The sequence below is a fragment of the Tursiops truncatus genome, chromosome 12 (assembly GCF_011762595.2).
Source record: "Tursiops truncatus isolate mTurTru1 chromosome 12, mTurTru1.mat.Y, whole genome shotgun sequence".
Lineage (NCBI taxonomy): Eukaryota > Metazoa > Chordata > Mammalia > Artiodactyla > Delphinidae > Tursiops > Tursiops truncatus.
The window spans coordinates 7,533,715-7,552,793 of NC_047045.1; the positions used below are offsets into that span (position 1 = coordinate 7,533,715).

The 19,079-nt window shown below is 40.9% G+C and overlaps 1 protein-coding gene across 1 annotated transcript in view; it reads left to right on the top strand.

Annotated features, from left to right (window-relative positions):
* The window catches only part of COL19A1 (collagen type XIX alpha 1 chain), a 327,107-nt gene that overhangs the window by 273,979 nt on the left and 34,049 nt on the right, over positions 1-19,079 (top strand). The window contains exons 18-20 of the mRNA XM_073789871.1: positions 795-848; positions 13,337-13,381; positions 18,962-19,024. Coding sequence (XP_073645972.1) covers positions 795-848; positions 13,337-13,381; positions 18,962-19,024 — 162 coding nt within the window. The remainder of the gene's footprint in view (positions 1-794; positions 849-13,336; positions 13,382-18,961; positions 19,025-19,079) is intronic.

Genomic DNA, 19,079 nt, shown 5'->3' on the forward strand with positions numbered 1-19,079 from the left:
GGTGCGGATGAAATATGCAGTCTCTTTTCTGAGACAGCTGAATCTATTTTGGCTGAACTACCTAAATTAAAATCACGTTAATCTTTGCGTTTTCTTACACCCCTTTCCCCAAAATTTAATCCCTGAAAAACTCAGAGAACGCTTCTCTTCCTCTCTTCCTGGAAGTTTTAGGGACAGACAAATGTCTTTACTTCCTTCCTACCCACCCAAAGCTCAGCAGAGGGCTTCGTGAATATTTCCACATCATCTGAAAACTACATGTATTTAAAGGTCTTAAGCCCAAGGTTATACCGCAGATATCTTTTTCTGGCCTGAAAGTCCGTGGGAAGCCCATGTTCACCCAACTAATTCAAATAAGTAAAGCAATAACAAAACAATATGTTTCCCTTATTTTTTAAGGTAATAACACGTGGGCATACACTTCCGTAATTCACTGATAAAAGCCCTCTAAGAAGTGTCAAACATAAACTGAAGCTCTTCAGCCTCTTGCCTTGAGGAGTTTTATGGGTAAGATTCCTTTTAATAAGGAATATGCTGATGGCTGACCTTTTAGTAAAATGTTACGTGTTCCCGGTTAGGACCTTTCTTTGGATTCATGCAGGCTTTAACCTAGAAATACGTTTAAGAACCAGATAAGCTAATGTCCATGTGATTCTCTATTAATTAGAATACTTGACTGAACAGACACTTCCTTCTTCTTACCTGTGAGATTTTAAGAGCTCTTAGATACATTATTTAAATACACATTGTTTTGGTAAATGTTTACGTATGTCTTTGCTTTGTTTCTAATACAGGGACCTCCTGGAATACAAGGAATGCAACAGCCTCTTGATGGATATTATCACAAGGTATGGCTTCTTTCACTCACATCATGTATACAGAGATTTTATGTGATGGTATTTTTGAAAAATAAAATGAACTTAATTGCTAACTGCTCAGACTTTGAAACATAATCACATATACTTAACATCTTTCCATAATGAAAATGTTTCCAAAAAAGTATTTTGATCAGCATCTTTTTACAAAACCAGGATTTTATCTTTATTTAGTTATTTATTTTTTAATTAATTAATTTATTTTTGGCTGGGTTGGGTCTTCGTTGCTGCGCACGGGCTTTCTCTAGTTGCGGCAAGCGGGGGCTTCTCTTCGTTGTGGTGCGCAGGCTTCTCATTGTGGTGGCTTCTCTTGTGGCGGAGCACAGGCTCTAGGCCCGTGCAGGCTTCAGTAGTTGTGGCTCGCGGGCTCCAGGCATGCCAGCTTCAGTAGTTGTGGCGCACGGGCTTAGGTGCCCCGTGGCATGTGGGATCCTCCCGGACCAGGGCTCGAACCCGTGTCCCCTGCATTGGCAGGTGGATGCTTAAGCACTGTGCCACCAGGGAAGTCCCTATCTTTACTTTTTAAAAGTTTATTTCAAAGTTTGCAAAAATTCATACAAAAAATTAACATAAAAAACAGGTTTCACCATTGATAGCATCATATATGTGGTTTCCCTGAAGGCAGAAAGAGATGATTTGCTACCTTAGAGCTCTGGGTACTGCAACGGGTGATAGATTTCTTACCAAACTAACAGGTGCTACACTAAAATCTCAAGCAAACGTTTACATACTATGGGTCAAGACTGAAGTCTCCCACCTCTCAGGAAGGAGCCACTTTAACTTCACCAAGATTTTTAATTACCCATTGGTTTGGATGGAGTATGACATGGAAGGATCTGACAGCCAAAAGGCAAGACAGTTTTGCCCCCAATTCTACAAGGAAGCACAGCAGACAGAGAAGAATGGGTGTGGGCAACCGAGTGTGACTCAGAGACCTAAGTGAGACCATTGGTTGGCTCACCATTCAGCACATGTTTGGGGTCTGATCGCTTTGTGAGGGGCATTCTGGCCACTGACTCGGATCCCTTATTACATCATGGTTTATCACTGATAAGCTGCAAATTTGGAGAAACTCCCCTTTATGTCTGTCCTGTGTTCTTGATCTCCCTTTCTTAGATTCCTCTGGCTACTTTTGTTCCTCTGTTTAAAAACCCAAAGAAACACTCTGTGCCAGCAGAGGCCTTGAAGGCAGCGGGTGCACAGAAAATGACAAGCTAATTAATTCAAAACCCCAGTTCTTCCATCAGATTAAGTTCAACATGAAGACATGGATCGTTCGTGGCTGATAAATTTAAAATCAGAAGTGTGGAAAGTCTCTTCCACTTCCTGCATGATCCTATCTTAACTTTTCTCATTTCCTTAGATCTTCCAGGGAATATTGTATTAGGAGGAACGTATGAGGTATATTGTATGATCCTTTAGTAAACATTTTCTGTAGAGATCTCTCTGTACCAACTTTTTCACAACCATAAGGCTTGGCCCACATGAAAAAACGTAAGAGAAGCATATCTAAAATTACTCAGTTAAAATACACTGCATTTCTGTAATGACATCTACTGGTACAAAATAGGATTTACTATAAATGCTTCAAAATAATGAGAATGAGTGGGCTCTGATCTAACAGTGTCAGCTAAAAAAAACTTAAAGAATATTGTGTGTTACTACCACCCTCGGTATAAAATTTACCAAGTTGCTACTCAGCTACTTAGATATTTGCCATCCTTTGCAAAACTTTTAATGCTCATCTCTTTGCAAGTCTCTCAGCATTACTTCTGTGTATAGTTTATCTTGCCAGCGAGTCAGTTTTCCCTTAAATGAAGATATATAGTGCATTTATATTTTAGAATCTGAAGTTGAGAACATAAATTTTTTACTTTAAGGTTATATTTCCCCAAAACGAGGCTGACCGGAGAAGGTGGGTGGAGTCTTGCTAACAGCAAACCAGTTCTCTGAATTTAGCTGTTGACTCACCTAAAAGAACTCCAGCTATTGTTACTACCGTTGTTACCACGGGATTGAGGCTCACAGGCGTTTAGTCCACCTGTGCTCAGAAGGTGACTTCAGAATTGGAGCACCGCTGGGTAAAGAGGGGAGACCATAGCTTCTCTTCCCCAAATGAAACACCGTTGCCAGTTAACATCAGAAGGCTTTAGACCCGCCTGGGAATTAATGGAAGGTAACTTTCCAAATACTTGACTCTGTTTCCTTCTGAGAATAGTTAGGGCTGTTCCATGGAGGTCCCACCAGGATGGATGGAGGGGTAGGGCCCACCTTCTCAGCACCTACACTGAGCACCTTTCTGGGTTGTAACCGCCACCTCTTCACCCTCGGCTTCACAAAAGAAAGGGCCAAGTGTGCCATGGTGAATGAGATGCCTGTCTTCACTTGGCCGTGTCCCCAGCAGGTCACGACCCCCACCCGTTTGGGAGGCTGAGCTTGTTTCGATTTGCAGTTCATCGCATGCCTGATGGTCTGGCCGTCGCAAATAAGCACAGAGAGAAGGGGGCCCCTGAGTGAAACTTTCCTGGAGAGTAAATAATGGACCATGTATTGAAACATATAAAGTGACATTCCAAGGTTAAAATAATCTTCCCGTTTAAATTGTCGTTGATTTATGTAATGTCTGCACTTGAGTCCTGGGCCTCGGCACCTCAGCTCGCAGCAGCTCAGCCGTCCTGCAGCCTGGATTCTGCGGAAGCAGCTGCCCCTGGGAGAACGAGTGGCAGACCACTCATACACCTCCCCTCCCCTTCCTCTCCTGAAAGAGCTCCTGACTCATTCCCTCATCCCAGGAATCCTCAAAGCAAAGTAATTGCCTTTGGCCCCTGTACAAGAGTTGATCGTTTTCCCCTACACTTTTCCTTGTCATCAGAGGAAGAAGCTCAGGCATAAGAAGCCCTCTCCTCTCACAGCACAAATCAAAAAGAGAATTGGGGAAGAAAAAAAAAGAAGTGAGGAAAAGAGAGACTAAGGAGGGAGGTCAAGACAGTTATCTAAGTATGTTTCTGTGTATTTTGCATGCCCACTTGAGGATGCAAAGAATGAAAGGTAGATTCCCCTCTCCATCACAAAAATAATTTGCAGAACAGCTGCTCCTATTCTGCAAGACTGGTTGCAAAGGAGCAACAATGCCGAGCATATTCTTCCCCTCAAGGAAAATCTTCTCACCATCCAGCAAACTGCTCTGCATTGTCTCCAGCTCTGGGGATTTTAAGAAAAATTTGATAGGTTCTGTCAACTGCTAAAGCCGTCAGATCCAGAGCTCCTTACACCAATCTAGATGGGAAAGGAAAAAAAAAAAAGCATTCTCTGTGGAGGCCAGGTACTTGCAGGTTTTACATTCCATATTGGTTTTTAAAGATGCATGTGGAAAACGTGTAGTTGGTTATCTTAACATCACCACCCTCGGTGCAATTTGCTGAGAATCAGTCTCATCTGTTGGAGATTGAGGCTGTGTCTCCCTGCAACCAGTTCCAGTGTTCACTTCTCCAAATTGTTGATCCAAGAAAACCAATTTGCTAGCAAAATAATCTGTTTTTCCTTTCAAGTATCAAACCACAACTTCATTTTCATATGCACAGACTAGAAAGGACAGAAAACATTTCTCCAGAATCAAACACTCAAGGTCTTTCCAAGCGGTAAGTTAAACCCAAAGATAGCACAGAAAGTGAAGGCCTCCTTGGAAACACTGGAGGCAAGCCTTGTGGGCCTGGAAGATTTAGAAATAAAATTTAAGTCCTAACTTCCTGTCTTCCCCTCCCAGTGCCCCAGGATCCACTAGCTTTGGAAAACATCATGGATTTAGGCACAGACATACGGATTTTTGGATTTTAGCAGTATTACAGAGAAATCTGAAACTCACCTGGGCCCGGCCCCTCCCCTCTGTGGCCCACCACACTCGGAGCTGGTGAAATGTGTTCCCGCGAGCACTTGAGAAGCTGGACTTGGTGCCAGCCTTGGGCCTTATTTCCAAGTGAGCACAGCCCTCTTAGGCCACATGTTCTATTTAACTTACTAGGGCTACTGTAATGAAGCAAAGTGACTGGCTTAACCCCCAGAAATGTGTGATCTCACAGCTCCGGAGGTGTTGACAGGGCCACGCTGTCTCTGGAGCTTCCGGGAACGGTGTGTTCAGGCCTCACTCCCGGCTCCTGGTGGCTCCTTGGCTTGTAGTACCTCCAGCTTTGTTCTTCTTTCTCAAAATGACTTTGGCTATTCAGAGTCTTTTATGGTTCCATATAAATTTTAGGATTATCTGTTCTAGTTCTGTGAAAAACTGTAATCGATATTTTGATAGAGGTTGCATTAACTCTGTAGATTGCTTTGGGTCGCATGGCCATTTTAACAATATTAATTCTTCCAGTCCATGAAGATGGGATATCTTTCCATTTCTTTGTATCATCTTCATTTCCTGAATATTGTTTTAGAGTTTTCAGAGCATGGATACTTCACCTTCTCAGTTAAGTTTATACCTAGGTATTTTATTCTTTTTGATTTGATTTTAAATGGGATTGTTTTCTTGCTTTCTCTTTCAGATAGTTCATTATTAGTGTATAGAAAAGCAACAGATTTTTGTATGCTTATCTCACATCCTGCAACTTTACTGAATTTGTTTATTGGTTCTAATAGTTTTTTGATGGAGACTTTGAGGTTTTCTATATATAGTATCAAGTCATCTGCCAAAAGTGACAGTTTTACTTCTTTCCTTCCCATTTGGGTGCCTCTTATTTCTTTTTTCATGTCTGATTACTGTGGCTAGGACTTCCAATACTATATTAAATAGAAGTGCAAAAACGGGCAAACACGTTTTCTTCCTGATTTTAGAGGAAAGGCTTTCAGGTTTTCACTGCTGAATAAGATGTTAGCTATAGGTTTGTCATAAATGTCATTTATTATGTCAAGATAGGTTTCCTCTACACCAACTTTGATGAGAATTTTTATCATGAATGGATGTTGAATTTTGACAAATGCTTTTTCTGTGTCTGTTCAGATTACCCTGTGATTTTTATCCTTCCCTTTGTTAATGTGGTGTATCACATTGGTTGATTTATGGGTATTGAACCATCCTTACATCCCTGGAATAAATCCCACTTGATCATAGTGTGTGATCCCTTTTATATATTATTGAATTCAGTTTACTAATATTTTGTTGAGGATTTTTGCATCTATGTCCATCAGAGATATTTTCTTTTTTTGTAGTTTCTTCATCTGGTTTTGGCATCAGAGTAATGGTGGCCTTGTAGAATGAATTTGGGAGCATCCCCTCCTCTTCAAATTTTTGGAATAGTTTGAGAAAGATAGGTATTAGCTCTTCTTAATATGTTTGGTAGAATTCCTCTGTGAATCTGTCTGGTCCTGGACTTTTGTTTGCTTGGAGCTTTTTTTTAAAATTACAAATTCAATTTTGCTACTAGTGATTGATCTGTTCAGCTAGTCTATTTCTTCCTTATTCAGCCTTGGAAGATTGTATTTTACTAGAAATTTGTCCGTCTCTTCTAGGCTGTCCAATTTGTTGGCCTATAACTGTAGTATTATCTTAAAATGTTTTGAATCTCTGTGGTATCAGTTTTTGTTTCTCCTCTTTCATTTCTTATTTTATCTGGGTCCTCTGTCTTTTTTTCTTGATGAGCCTCACTAAAGGCTTATCAACTTTGTTTATCTTTTAAAACAACCAGCTCTTGGTTTCATTGATCTTTTCTTTTTGTCTCTATTTTATTTATTTCCTCTATGATATTTATTATTTCCTCCCTTCTGCTGTTTTTCTTTTTATTATTCCTTTAGATGAGAAGTTAGGTTTTTTATTTGAAAGTTGTTTGTTTGTTTGTTTCTTGAGGTAGGCCTGTATCACTATGAACTTCCCTCTTAGGACTGCTTTTACTACATCCTATAGATTTTGGAAGGTTGTGTTTTTATTTTATTTATTTTTTTGTCTCAAGGAATTTTCTGATTTCCTCTGTGATTTCAGCATTGATCCATTGATTTTTTAGTAGCATGTTGTTTAGTCTCCACGTGTGTGTGTTTTTCCCATTTTTCTTCCTGTAATTGATTGATTGTAATGGTCTCATACCATTGTGGTTGGAATAAATGCTTGATATATTTTCTAACCTGTTAAATTTATTCAGACTTGTTTTGTAGCCTAGCATGTGATCTATCCCAAAGAACATTCCATGTGCACTTGAAAAGAATGTTTCTTTTGCTCTTTTTGGATGGAATGTCTTATAGATATCTATTAAGTCCAACTAGTCTAGTGTGTCATTTAAGACTACTGTTTTCTTATTGATTTCCTTTCTGGATGATCTGTCCATTGAAGTAAGTGGGGTGTTAAAGTCCCCTGCTATTATTGTACAGCAAGTCCCCTATATACGAACCTTCAAGTTGTGCACTTTCAAAGATGCAAACGTGCCTTCGCATGTCTGATCAGGTAAGTTAGTTCACTTGTCTGGCATATGTTGTCATGTGCATGCATCCTCTACGAGTGGTTGAGCTTTTGTGTACTTCACTGTTCAGTATTGCATAGGGTACAATAGTACAGTATCTTTATTTCAAGCCCAGCATGTCTGGAAGCAAGTGTAAAAGCAGCAGTATATAGCCGATTGTGCTAGTTGGGTACCTAAGCTAACTTTGTTGGACTTACGAACAAACTGGATTTACCAATATGCTCTTGGAACAGAACTCGTTCATATGTACGGGACTTACTGTACTGTCAATTTCTCCCTTCCTATCTGTTAATATTTGCTTTATATATTTAGGTGCTTCTGTATTGGGTGCATATATGTTAACGAGTATAGTATCCTCTTCTTGCATTGATCCATTCATCATTATATAATGCCCTTCTTTTGTCTTTGTTTTAAAGTCTATTTTGTCTAGTATGAGTACTGCTACCCCCACTTTCTTGTCACTTCTATTTGCATGAAATATCTTTTTCCATCCCCTCACTTTCAGTTTGAAGTGAGTCTCTTGTAAGCATCATATAGATGGGTCTTGTTTTGTTTATCCAATCAGCCACCCTATTTCTTCTTACTGGAACATTTAGTCCATTGACATTTAAAGTGAACTAACAGGTATGTACTTACTGCTGTTTTGTTACTTGTTTTCTGGTTGTTTTTGTAATTCTTTTCTGTTCTTTTGTTACTGTAGTTTCTTCCCTTGTGGTTTGATGATTTTCTTTAGTGGTATGCTTGTGTTCCTTTCTCTCTAGTTTTTTGTGTATCTATTTTAGGTTTTTGATTTGTTGTTACATATATGTAATGATCTATAACTATTTCTACTTGTTTTAAACTGATAGTCGTTTAAGTTCAATCACATTCTAAAATATCTACATTTTTTATTCTCCCCCCACATTTTGTGTTTTTAAGGTCATATTTTCCATCTTCATGTTGATCCCTTCACTGTTTATTGTAGTTGATTTTACAATTCTTTTCTTTTAATCTTTGTACTAGCTTATTTAAGTTGTTGATTCACAGCCATTACTATATATTTACCTTTAATGGTGGGATTTTTCCTTTCCTGTAGATTCTTCCTTCTTACTGTAGCCTTTTTTTTTTCCACCTAGAGATGACCCTTTAACATTTCTTTTAGGGTAAGTTTAGTATTGATGAAGTTTTTTAGTTTTTTCTTGTCCGAGAATTTCTTTATCTCTCCTTCAGTTCTAAATGATAACCTTGCTGGGTAGATTATTCTAGATTATAGGTTTTTCACTTTCAGCACTTTCCCTTTTGGCCTGCAAAGTTTCTGCAGTAAAATCAGTTGATAGCCTTATGGGGGTTGCCTTGTATATGATTCTTTGTTTTTCTCTTGCTACCTTTAGAATTCTCTCTTTAACTTTTGCCACTTTAATTATGATATGTCTTGGTGTGTGTCTATTTGAGTTCATCCTGTTTGGGACCCTCTATGCTTCCTGTATCTGGATATTTTTTCCTTCTTCAGGTTTGGGAATTTTTCAGCCATAATTTCATCAAATACATTTTTTTACTACTTTCTCTCTCTCTTCTCCTTCTGTGTGCTCTATAATATGAATGTTGGTATGCTTAACGTTGTCTCAGAGGTCCCTTAAACTGTTCTCACTTTTTAGAATTTATTTTTCTTTTTGCTGCTCTGATTGGATGATTTTCATAGTCTATCTTCCAGATTACTTATATGTCCTTCTGTATCACCTAGTCTGCTGTTCATTCTTTCTAGTGTGTGTCTTCATTACTCATTTATTGTATTCTTCAGTTCTGACTCATTCTTTTTTATATTTTCTAGTTCCTTGTTAAAATTCTCACTGTGTTCATCTATTGTTTTCTCTAATTCAGTTATTATTCTTATTACTAATGCTTTGAACTCTTTATCTGATAAATTACTTATTTCTATTTAATTACTTATCTTTTCAGGGGTTTTCTTTTGTCTCATTTGAACCAAATTCCTCTGTCTTCTCATTTTGCTAACTTTCTCTGTTAGGTGAACCAGTTACCTATATGGTCTTGAAGGGGTGTCCTTTTGTGGGAGCTTCCCTCTACAGTCTGCATGTGCCCAGTGGCTTTGCAGGGAGAGCTGGATCCGACCTGAGCCTGAGGCACGTCTTCCTCCAGGGTGTGCTGGCCGCTCTTACCTTGGTAGGAAGTGGGGCTGGAGATGGAGGTGCTAGAGCTGGAGCCAGGTGTGATTCAGGGCTTCTCCTCTGCTTAGTGACCATCACCACCCCACTGGGGAGTGGGGGCAGTTTCCTGGTTGCTGGAGCAGAAGCCGCGAGCGTCAGGTCTGAGATGGCTCTGTTCCCTCCAAGAGTGTGCTTTCCCCTCTCCAACCACCACCACCCTTGCCCCAGAGGGGAGCAGTGTTGGAGCAAGAGGGCCTGGAGTGGTTGCTCAGTGTGGGTCAAGGTGCAGGCTGTGGTGTTCCTGGCACCGTTAGAGTTCTGGGAGGCCCCCACTCTGCTGCCTCCAGGGGTGACAGCAATGGCCACTGTCCCCCCACTCAGATGCTGTGCCAGGTCTATGGCAGCTCCATCGCCTCACAACTGCGCACCCCCCTTGGCCATGGCAGTCCTTGCTGTAGTGTGGAGCTGCACCACAGAGCCAGCGGGCCGGTCCAGGTGCTCAACTTGGGCTGGGGAACCTGCAGGCATGGCCACAGGTAACCAGCCAGGGTCCTGGGTAGTTTTCATCTGCTCCCTCCGCCTTGTTTTGGGAGTAAGCGAGTGTGCGCACACGCTTCACAAGCAGACTCGAGGTTTCTTACAGCCCCGCTGTCAGGGCCACTGGTCTGCAAACCAGCTAAGGGGACTCATCCTCCTGACGTCAGACCCCAGGGCTGGAGCACCCAAAATGTGGTTCAAACCACTTGCTTCCCAGGGAGGATCTCTGAGGCCATGTAATCCCCCTTCTCTTCTGTGTCCCCCGCTATGGGTGCAAGTCCCAACCTGATCGCTTCTCTTCCCTTCCTACCAGATTTTGTGTGGATCCTTCTTACAGTCTTGATTGTATAAGAGTCTCTGTGTCAGTCTCCAGTTTGTTTTCAGTGAGAGTTGCTCCACATGTGGGTGTGTTACCAGTGTGTTTGTGGGGGGAGGTGAGCTCAGCCTCCTCCTACTCTGCCACCTTGGTCTCCCCAGAATTCCTGAAACGTGCAGGCTGAGTAGCACACACAACAACCTTCTCCGCTGCACCATAGAAACTCTTCAACAAACACACTCAAGAGGGTACAGCTATTATAGCTACTCAAAAGGTTTATGAGAACCATTCAGATAACATGGCAGCAAGGCACAAAATGACCTCGTAAAATTAGAATAACATCTGAGGCAGAACCGTGGGCTCCAGAAACACAAGGACGATGTCTCATTATTTCTGTAGAGCCAAGTAATTATCCGGTACAATTAACTTGGAGAAAGCGGAGAGGAGAATCTCACATGCCAACAAATAAATGCAGCTGAAGTTCCAGTTTGCCTCTGCCTTGAGTACTGTTAGCCCAAGAGTGGAGAACACCTACAGAGGCCACTGTGGGTCCTTGATTAGATGAGTCTCCTGACCTAGCTATGGAGTGAAGCAAACACATGGCACTCTGCTAGGCAGTAAATACCATGTTGTTTCTCTGGATAGGAAAGCCTCCAGAAAAATCAAGATTTTAGAACAATACAGCCTATGGATAGAATAATATGACTTGGTGCTTCAGAGGCATTTCTTCATCCCTGAAGCATCTCTGATGCCCTTTACGTTGCCGGGGTTCAGAGGAGGAGGGGAATCTAAACCAAGGTGCTACACTGTGAGATGCTCTCAGCAAATGTACTTTGGGTGCTCTTCTGCTCTGCAAGCCAAGAGCATGGGGCCTCCCAATCCAAAGACCACCTCTGGACAACTTGTGTCTTAGACCAAAGCATGTTCCGCCTTCCCCACACGTCACGGCATAAGCAGAGCTAGGCAGAGACTCTGATGGGCTGTGCATAGTCATTGGCTCCAGGCCCAGGTGGTAGTATTTTCAGGAAATTCCTAGAGTTTCTGTGTTTCTGTGCAGATTGCATTCAAACAACCTACCATTTTCTAACTGCTCATTCTTGCAATGAGCAGCCTTGGAGTGTTATACCTCATTTTCAGATATGTCCCTGTAATAATTTATAGCTCGGGATTTTGAGACGACAATTTTTATTTTCAATTTAGACATCTCGGATCAAAGTTAAGTAGGAAAAATGAGAGAATATCACAAGACCAGTAATAACAGCAGTTATAAACTATTTTTAATTGGAGTAGAATGAGTAACACGGAGGCACATTTAAAATGTTAAACTGTAGCAACAGTGATCTGAACCAGTGCCTCTGCGTATTTTTGTTGTTTAAGCATTTCTGTACTTTGAATTTTCTCTACCAACATATGTATTTTTAATTAAAAAAAACATTAATGGGAAAAAAATCATGTAAGTCAGAATCATTGGCATATTTATTCAACAAATACTTGTTGAGTGCGTCCTATACGTTAGGTAGGGCACTAGGCGTGGGGCGGCCATTCAGTTCCAGGCCATCGTGGACCTTACATGCCAATGCAAGAGGTGCAAATATTTTTAAACAAACACAACATTTTCAATGTTAGCATTATGAAGGAGAAACACCATGTCCAATGGGAACCTATGAGGGGAACGTGTCTGGAGACCCACAGGAAGCATTTTATCTCAATAGTTGAGCCCTGAGGGTTGAGAGGTTGCTAACCAGACAAAGAAGTGAGGACAGGGTGGGGAACTACAGGGAGGGACAGGAAGGATCTCGGTCCATTTGAAGAGCTGAGAGAAGACCTTAATACAACTCTGCTAAGGTTTTGAAGGAAGGAGGTCAGAATGTCGTTTGAAGATCACTCTCTGACCTTCTATAGAGAATGTATGGTGGGGAGGGGGGAAGAGTGGATTATAGGGCCAATGAGGGAGCCATTGCAATGATCCTGGCGAGATGTGATGGTGGCCTTCCCAGTGAAGGCAAGTAGAATGGAGAGAAGAGATTTGGGGACAGAGGCAACCAGACCGGATGACATTGTCCTCAAGGAACAGAGGAGGGCAGAGTTAATGACGACACCCAGATGGAAGAAGAAAGAGCTCTACAGATGGGAGAGGATGAATTCAGACTTTCTTTCCTTGATTTTTTTCAATTATACAATGAAATTACCACTCATTTTAACAAGTCAAACCACAGAGATATATTAGGAAGAAGTTAATTATCATTCTCCCCCTTCTGGACTAACAAATGTTAACAATGTGATATTCTCATCTTTCTCACTTATATCGCCTGTATTTGTTGTATTTTTTAATTCAGTTTTGAACTTGTCAAATATAAATCTCTTCTAGAATTTACGAGTGATAGGTCAAGTAGAAAATTAGATGTAGGTGTCAAAACCCAGAAGGGAGACATGTGCTGGGTTTACAAATTTGTCTTTCTTGGTGTAGGTGATGCCTAAGCTGCGGGGTAGATAAGAGTATCTGGGACCAAATGTCGAGTCACAACAAGAGAGCTGGACCCAGTCCTGAGGAGGTCCAACCTTGAGCAGTTAGGAGATGGTGTGGGAGGAGAGGTCAGAGAAACAGGAGAATGTGTGGGATGCAAGTCACGACGTGCCAAGTGCAGCCAAGAGGGCAGTGAAAGGAATGTCCATTACACTGAGCAGCAAGGATATCACTGCTAGCCTTAGACAGTCCTATCCGTGGAGTGGATGGACACCGAGTGAGGCTGCCGGGCGTTAATTTGAAGTATTGCTAATTCACCCCTGGAGACGTGTATTTCTCCAGCGTCACCTCCTGGGGGGATGTCACAGCAAGGATAGCTAGGGTCTCAATAATTAGAGCTTTTCAGGAATATTTGACAGAACGTGAGAGAGGCAAACGGGATTAAAATGATATCTATAAAAAGCTGTTACTGTGCTGTTATCTCACTATTTCTATGCTTAATTAGGGACTGAATGTATTAAAAATAAATGGATTTTTGTCTTTTTATCTGTTTTATGTTTACCTAGGGAAACCTTGGTGAGCATGGAGCTGGTGGCCCAAAAGGAGAGAAGGTAATCAAATTTGTGAAGTAAATTTGAGTAAAAACATCTTACACCAACTCACACCCATTCACACATCAGGGCAGTCCCGCTGCCCCGCGGGCTCCAAGTCAGCCTGCAGTGGGCACGAGCCTCCCTGGCCTCCAAGAGAAGGCCCTGAGTAGGTGACTACAGGAAGGGAACACATCCACATCGAGGGGAAATAGCTGTCACAGGTAAATGAAATTAGGACACAGGTTTCGGTTTTTAATTAGATGTTTCATGGATCCATGTAGACGGCAAAAACCATCTGAAAGGCCCTTTGACACGATGCCCGAGGCTCGCTATTTTTGTGTTTTCTTAAGCGTCCAAACATAAACTATCATGGGAGCATTTTGGGGTGGGGTTTTATCATGTACAGTCTCGGTTTAACCAAATAATTATTTCAAAATAGCTTTACAGTTAAAATACTGACGAATTCGCACTGCCTTCTCATCATCATTCACGGGTTTAATTATATTAGCTGTGAAGATGACAGATGCCCTTGCCTGGTCAAAAAGATGTTTCACTCCTGTTCGATCCTGCAGTTGGGATGACCTTGGATTCAGTGGGAACATGCCATTGTCAAGAAAAACAAAATGCAGGAACGATACTCAATGTTTTGTAATAACCTATAAGGGAAAAGAATCAGAAAAAATAGATATATATGTATGTAAAATGGAATCACTTTGCTGTACACCTGAAACTAACACAACGTTGTAAATCAACTATACTTCAATTTAAAAAAGGGGGAAAAAATGCACGTTAAATCCACAGACAGAGGCAAGTGGGTTGGAACTACTCTGCGGGAACATGGCCTGGGGGTTCTCTCTTCATTCATTCACCCAGTAAAAATTCTCATGATTGAGGGCAGGGTGTTTCGACATGAATCCAAGAAAATATGACTTCTGTGCCTTATAAATCAGTGCAGCCAATCTATTCACAAGATCATACCTCCGTAACCAGAAAAAACTGCTACAAGATAGTCTCAACAGAAAGTAGGGGCTTCTTATAGACTGACCATTGAAAATGAAATTTCCTGCAAATAAGTAAACAGCTAAAACCTTGACATTCTTAAAAAGGCATCCCAGAAATTGATTATCCAGCAATAAGGTCATTTATGTGTCTTGGATTGTACTGCTAGTACATTAGCATTATTTCCTGTAACCAAATAGCTTGCGGAATTCCTACACCACCATAAGGAACACATTATATTTTAAGCAATTACTGCTGGACACATGCAGACTAAGGAGGAAAAAAAAGAAAGCCACAAAGCTTGTCACTTAGGACAGCTGAGCAAAGAGAGTTGTGGCACTTTTAAAGTATTTAAATGATGATTCACTTCTTGAAATAAAACAGCTGGCCCTGGTTTTGCTATGTTCATTAGGAAACATATGTTACTTAGGAATTCTTAAGACCTCAATGATGAGAAATTTGATTCTGTCAAACAGGTGTATTTCAAACTCTAAGGACCCTTTCTATGGCTCAAAATCTTTTCTAATTGCTTCAGAATCTTAAGTGGAATTAGAAAAAGCCAGTGGCATGACTGTTGCCTCTTCCTGCCCAAAGAAATAACCCAGAAGAGTCTACAGAGAACCTGATATAAACGCTCACATGAAATGATTTGTAAGAATTCTAATTAAAAGGAGAAAGACTCTGCCTGTAAATAATGCATATGATAAACTCAAAAACATAAGCACCGCATTTGCTAGAAGAGTAGAATCACCTCTACCTATACACACTCACTTAGTACCTGGGCTGAATCTATACTTTTGTTCTTAAAATTATAATGCTGCTCCTGGGTCACTGTAGTGAGAATTTAAAGCTCCTTCAAGCTGCTCTTTCAGATCTTTGCTTGAACCTGTGGTGGACTCTGGTGCTTCAGAGCTCCAACTGCACGTTGGAACCCCCTGAGGGCTTTTAGAAGGTACCAGTACTCAGGTTCCATCTCCAGATACTCTGATGTGGGGCAGAGCCCATGTATATGGTGGATCTGGGGTGGCGGCAGAGTGGGGAGTGGTCCATATTGCTATTATTTAAAAGAGCTTCAGGTGATTCTAGCTGGCAGCCAGGGTGGAGAACCACTGAGTGCTAAAAAGATCCTGGGCTTTGGCATCAAAAGTTGATTGTGCCATTAACGACTCTGTCTCCTTGGGAAAGACACTGTATTTCTCTGAGCGCCAGTTTCCTCATTTGTGAAATGGACACAGTCACATCTACACAGAGAATTGATGGCAGGATTGAAATCAAATGAGATGAGATGAACTTGCCCGAAGCACAACACCTGGCACATATGAAGCCCTCACTAATGCTTCACGCCTTCCTATCCATCCACTCCAAACTTTCTTCATTCTCATAAGGTATCGTTTATCTCTGTTTGATATTAATAGTTAGTTGTTACCATCCTTAACACCCGGTCTTGATCATCTTTGCTTCTCCCACCACAATGTTGAGGCTCAATTTATCTTGTAGAATAAAAGATTGAACGAGAAGTACAATTTCAACCCATAAGTGACTTATTGCTGTATCACACATCACTCCTCGACGCACCGGCTGGCAGAGTAGAATCACAAAACCAGCCTACCATTTGGAACCCAGCCTTCCAGTGAAGCACCAGAACAGATGCAAAACAGCAGTAGGATGAACACACAAATCACTCCTAGGTTAGCAGCCAAGTCCTGTATCAAGAACACTGGGATACAGGAAGAAACACCAAGTAACACTACCGGCTTTTAATGGTAAATGGCGATGGAGACCATGATATCCAAGTAACCAGTCTACTAGGACTGAAATGACGACCTGAGACTGATGGGATCTGGTGAGGGGATGATGCTGTGTTTGCAGGTCAGTCGGGGAGAACTGCTCCTTTATAGAGACGGTGGAATAGGTGACAGAATATCTAAGGACTCCTGAGGAATTAGCGGTGTCTTTTAGGGCAGTTGTCAGAGGGGAAAGATGGAGGCTCAACACCACCAGACGTTTCAAATAGCATCCAAGGTGTCAAATTAAATGACAGCCTTTCCTGAAGCTAAGTAAACTCATCACTTGTCTTTCAGCTCATAGCCACTGATAACTCACTGAACACCCATTCTCACTATGAAAAACAGCATACGTGTCTGTGCTTCAGGTGTGAAATGCTTTTGTTTGTAGAGTTTTATATACGGGGACAGAACTCTTAGATTTCCTCCAAGCCCAGACACCCCTTCGTACCAATCAGAGATGGACCAAAGCCTCTGTTGGGTCCTTCCTCTGCATTTCAATGGAGACCTGTATACATTGCTTCAAATACTTAGCAGCTGTGAACATAGGTACTCTTCCTGCAAGTATATGCCGCTCCCCTTACCTTTGGTATTGAGCAGATGTGACTTTTATAGTAATTTCTAGACCCTTTCCTTGATTTCTACATTTACTTTATGCAACTTACTAGGCATAAGTTTTCCTATTGCACCTATGCACTGGGGCTTTTGGCACCCATCAAATGGGCAATAGGAAGGTCACTCTGTACAGCCTAACACTTGTGTAAGGCCAATTGTTTATTTATCCTTTCAAACCAACAGCAATCAGCCCCTTAAATGTCTCCACCAATTTCTTCCTCTTTGTACTATGGATAGAATTCAATACCTGTAGAAAAAAATGGCTTCTCCTACGATATGGTAAGTGCAAAACTGATGGTACATTACATGTTTGGGTGGTACACTATAAAGGAAAATACTTGTATTAATAAAATCAAGATTACATTTACAAAATATATTCCACAAATCTAGACACCACCTTAATAAAAACATGGATTTGTCTGTCCATTATATATGACAGGCTCCCTCTTCCTCTAGTCTAAAATCACAAGATACTGATTAGGATAGAAATATAGAAATAAAACAATGTTTTAGGGCTGTAATTAACTAGTACTTGAAATACTTTGGGTAGATTGTTGTTTGAGGATTCAAAATAAACACATAGGGTTTCCCTGGTGGTGCAGTGGTTGAGAGTCCGCCTGCCGAGGCAGGGGACATGGGTTCGTGCCCCAGTCCAGGAAGATCCCACATGCCGTGGAGCGGCTGGGCCCCGTGAGCCATGGCCGCTGAGCCTGCGTGTCCGGAGCCTGTGCTCCGCAACGGGAGAGGCCACAACAGTGAGAGGCCCGCGTACTGCAAAAAAAATTAAAAATAAAAAAATAAACACATAAACATATCCACACAGGGGGCAGGTATAAAGATGTTCATTGCAGCCTTGTTTATAATAGAGAAAAGCTAGAGGCAACCAAATACCCATCAGTAGGGCTTTGACGAACCCCGATACATTAACACAGTAGAATGCTATCTGAGGGTTCAATGAATGAGCTAGGTCTAAATATATCTATTAATAGAGGATGGATATTAAAAACCACATTAAGTAGGGAAAAAAGTCACAAAATATTATATACAAGATCAAACAATGGCTTCTATAGAATTTGTTTTAAATATCCAAAATAACATATTATTTATGGTTCCACATATGCAGTAAAAGTGCAAAAATATAGACTGAAAACATAAGTACTAAATTCATGACAGTGGCTCTCTCTGGGACAGGAAGAGAGAGAGAATTTGAAACTTCTTCGGTTATAAATTTTTTTTCTTTCTTCCATCTTGGGTGTGTGGTCCATGGAGGTTTGACATATTCAACTTTATGTGTTTTGTATTTTTTTCAAAATAAAAAAAAAACAAGATGGGCAAAAAAGGCATATACTTGGAAGTGCAATGGTGAATATTGTTTTGCAAAAATGCTCCTGAGATTGGAAAATAACCAACATTACATAACTTCTAGTGGCTGCATTTAATTTAGCAACTGTCTGGTATTCGGGAATGCTGGTTAACATTTAAATGGAAGCACAATGCTGGGACATCCCTGAAGTCTAATTAACGATACATTTCCTTGCCACAAGTATTATTTCTAAAATTTTATTTTCTCGAAATTCCCTTTATATGTCACATACAAATCCCTTCTCAAGATTTTTGACCAGAACCTCTTAGGCATTTCTAAGTTGCTACTGTCCTCACATCAACAAGAATGCCTTCTTTGTTCACAGCCGAACATTTAAGTGGTGATATAAGTGCTGGAAACAGTGGAGAGATGTGTTTTTCTTCCTGTGACTCCTCACCCCTCCACCTCCCCCAACCTGAAAAAAGAAAGAAGTGTCTGAAATAAAATGGGTCTGGATTATTGTGTCAGTTAAATTATCTCATGTCTTTAAAACAACAAAAAAAATTTTTTTTGCAAAAACAAAATACAGCAGAGCGAAATTATAATTTTTTCCCTCTAAATGTTCTTTCCTTGAAAAATAATTGACTTTTGTTTCACATTAATTTTAAAGATCCTAATGAATATTATGGATTTCTAAAAGACCTAAAGGCATCGTGGAGCACTGACAAACATTATTATGCAAATAGCCTAACTGGATTCAGAACTTCACATTGCCTCTTGGAGGATAAGAGATAACTTCCGTGGTTAGAAAGGGCACAGGCAATGCTCTGACCCTGACAGTCACAAGAGGACTCACCTGGCCTCCTGCAAAAACTTTCTTCTGCTTTTTCTTGAAAGGGTGAAATTGGACCACCAGGATTTCCAGGCTCTATTGGCCCTAAAGGTGAAAAAGGAGAATCTGTAAGTATTTTAGCTTTGAGAGCAGAGGAAGAATATCCAAAAGATAGAATTAAAA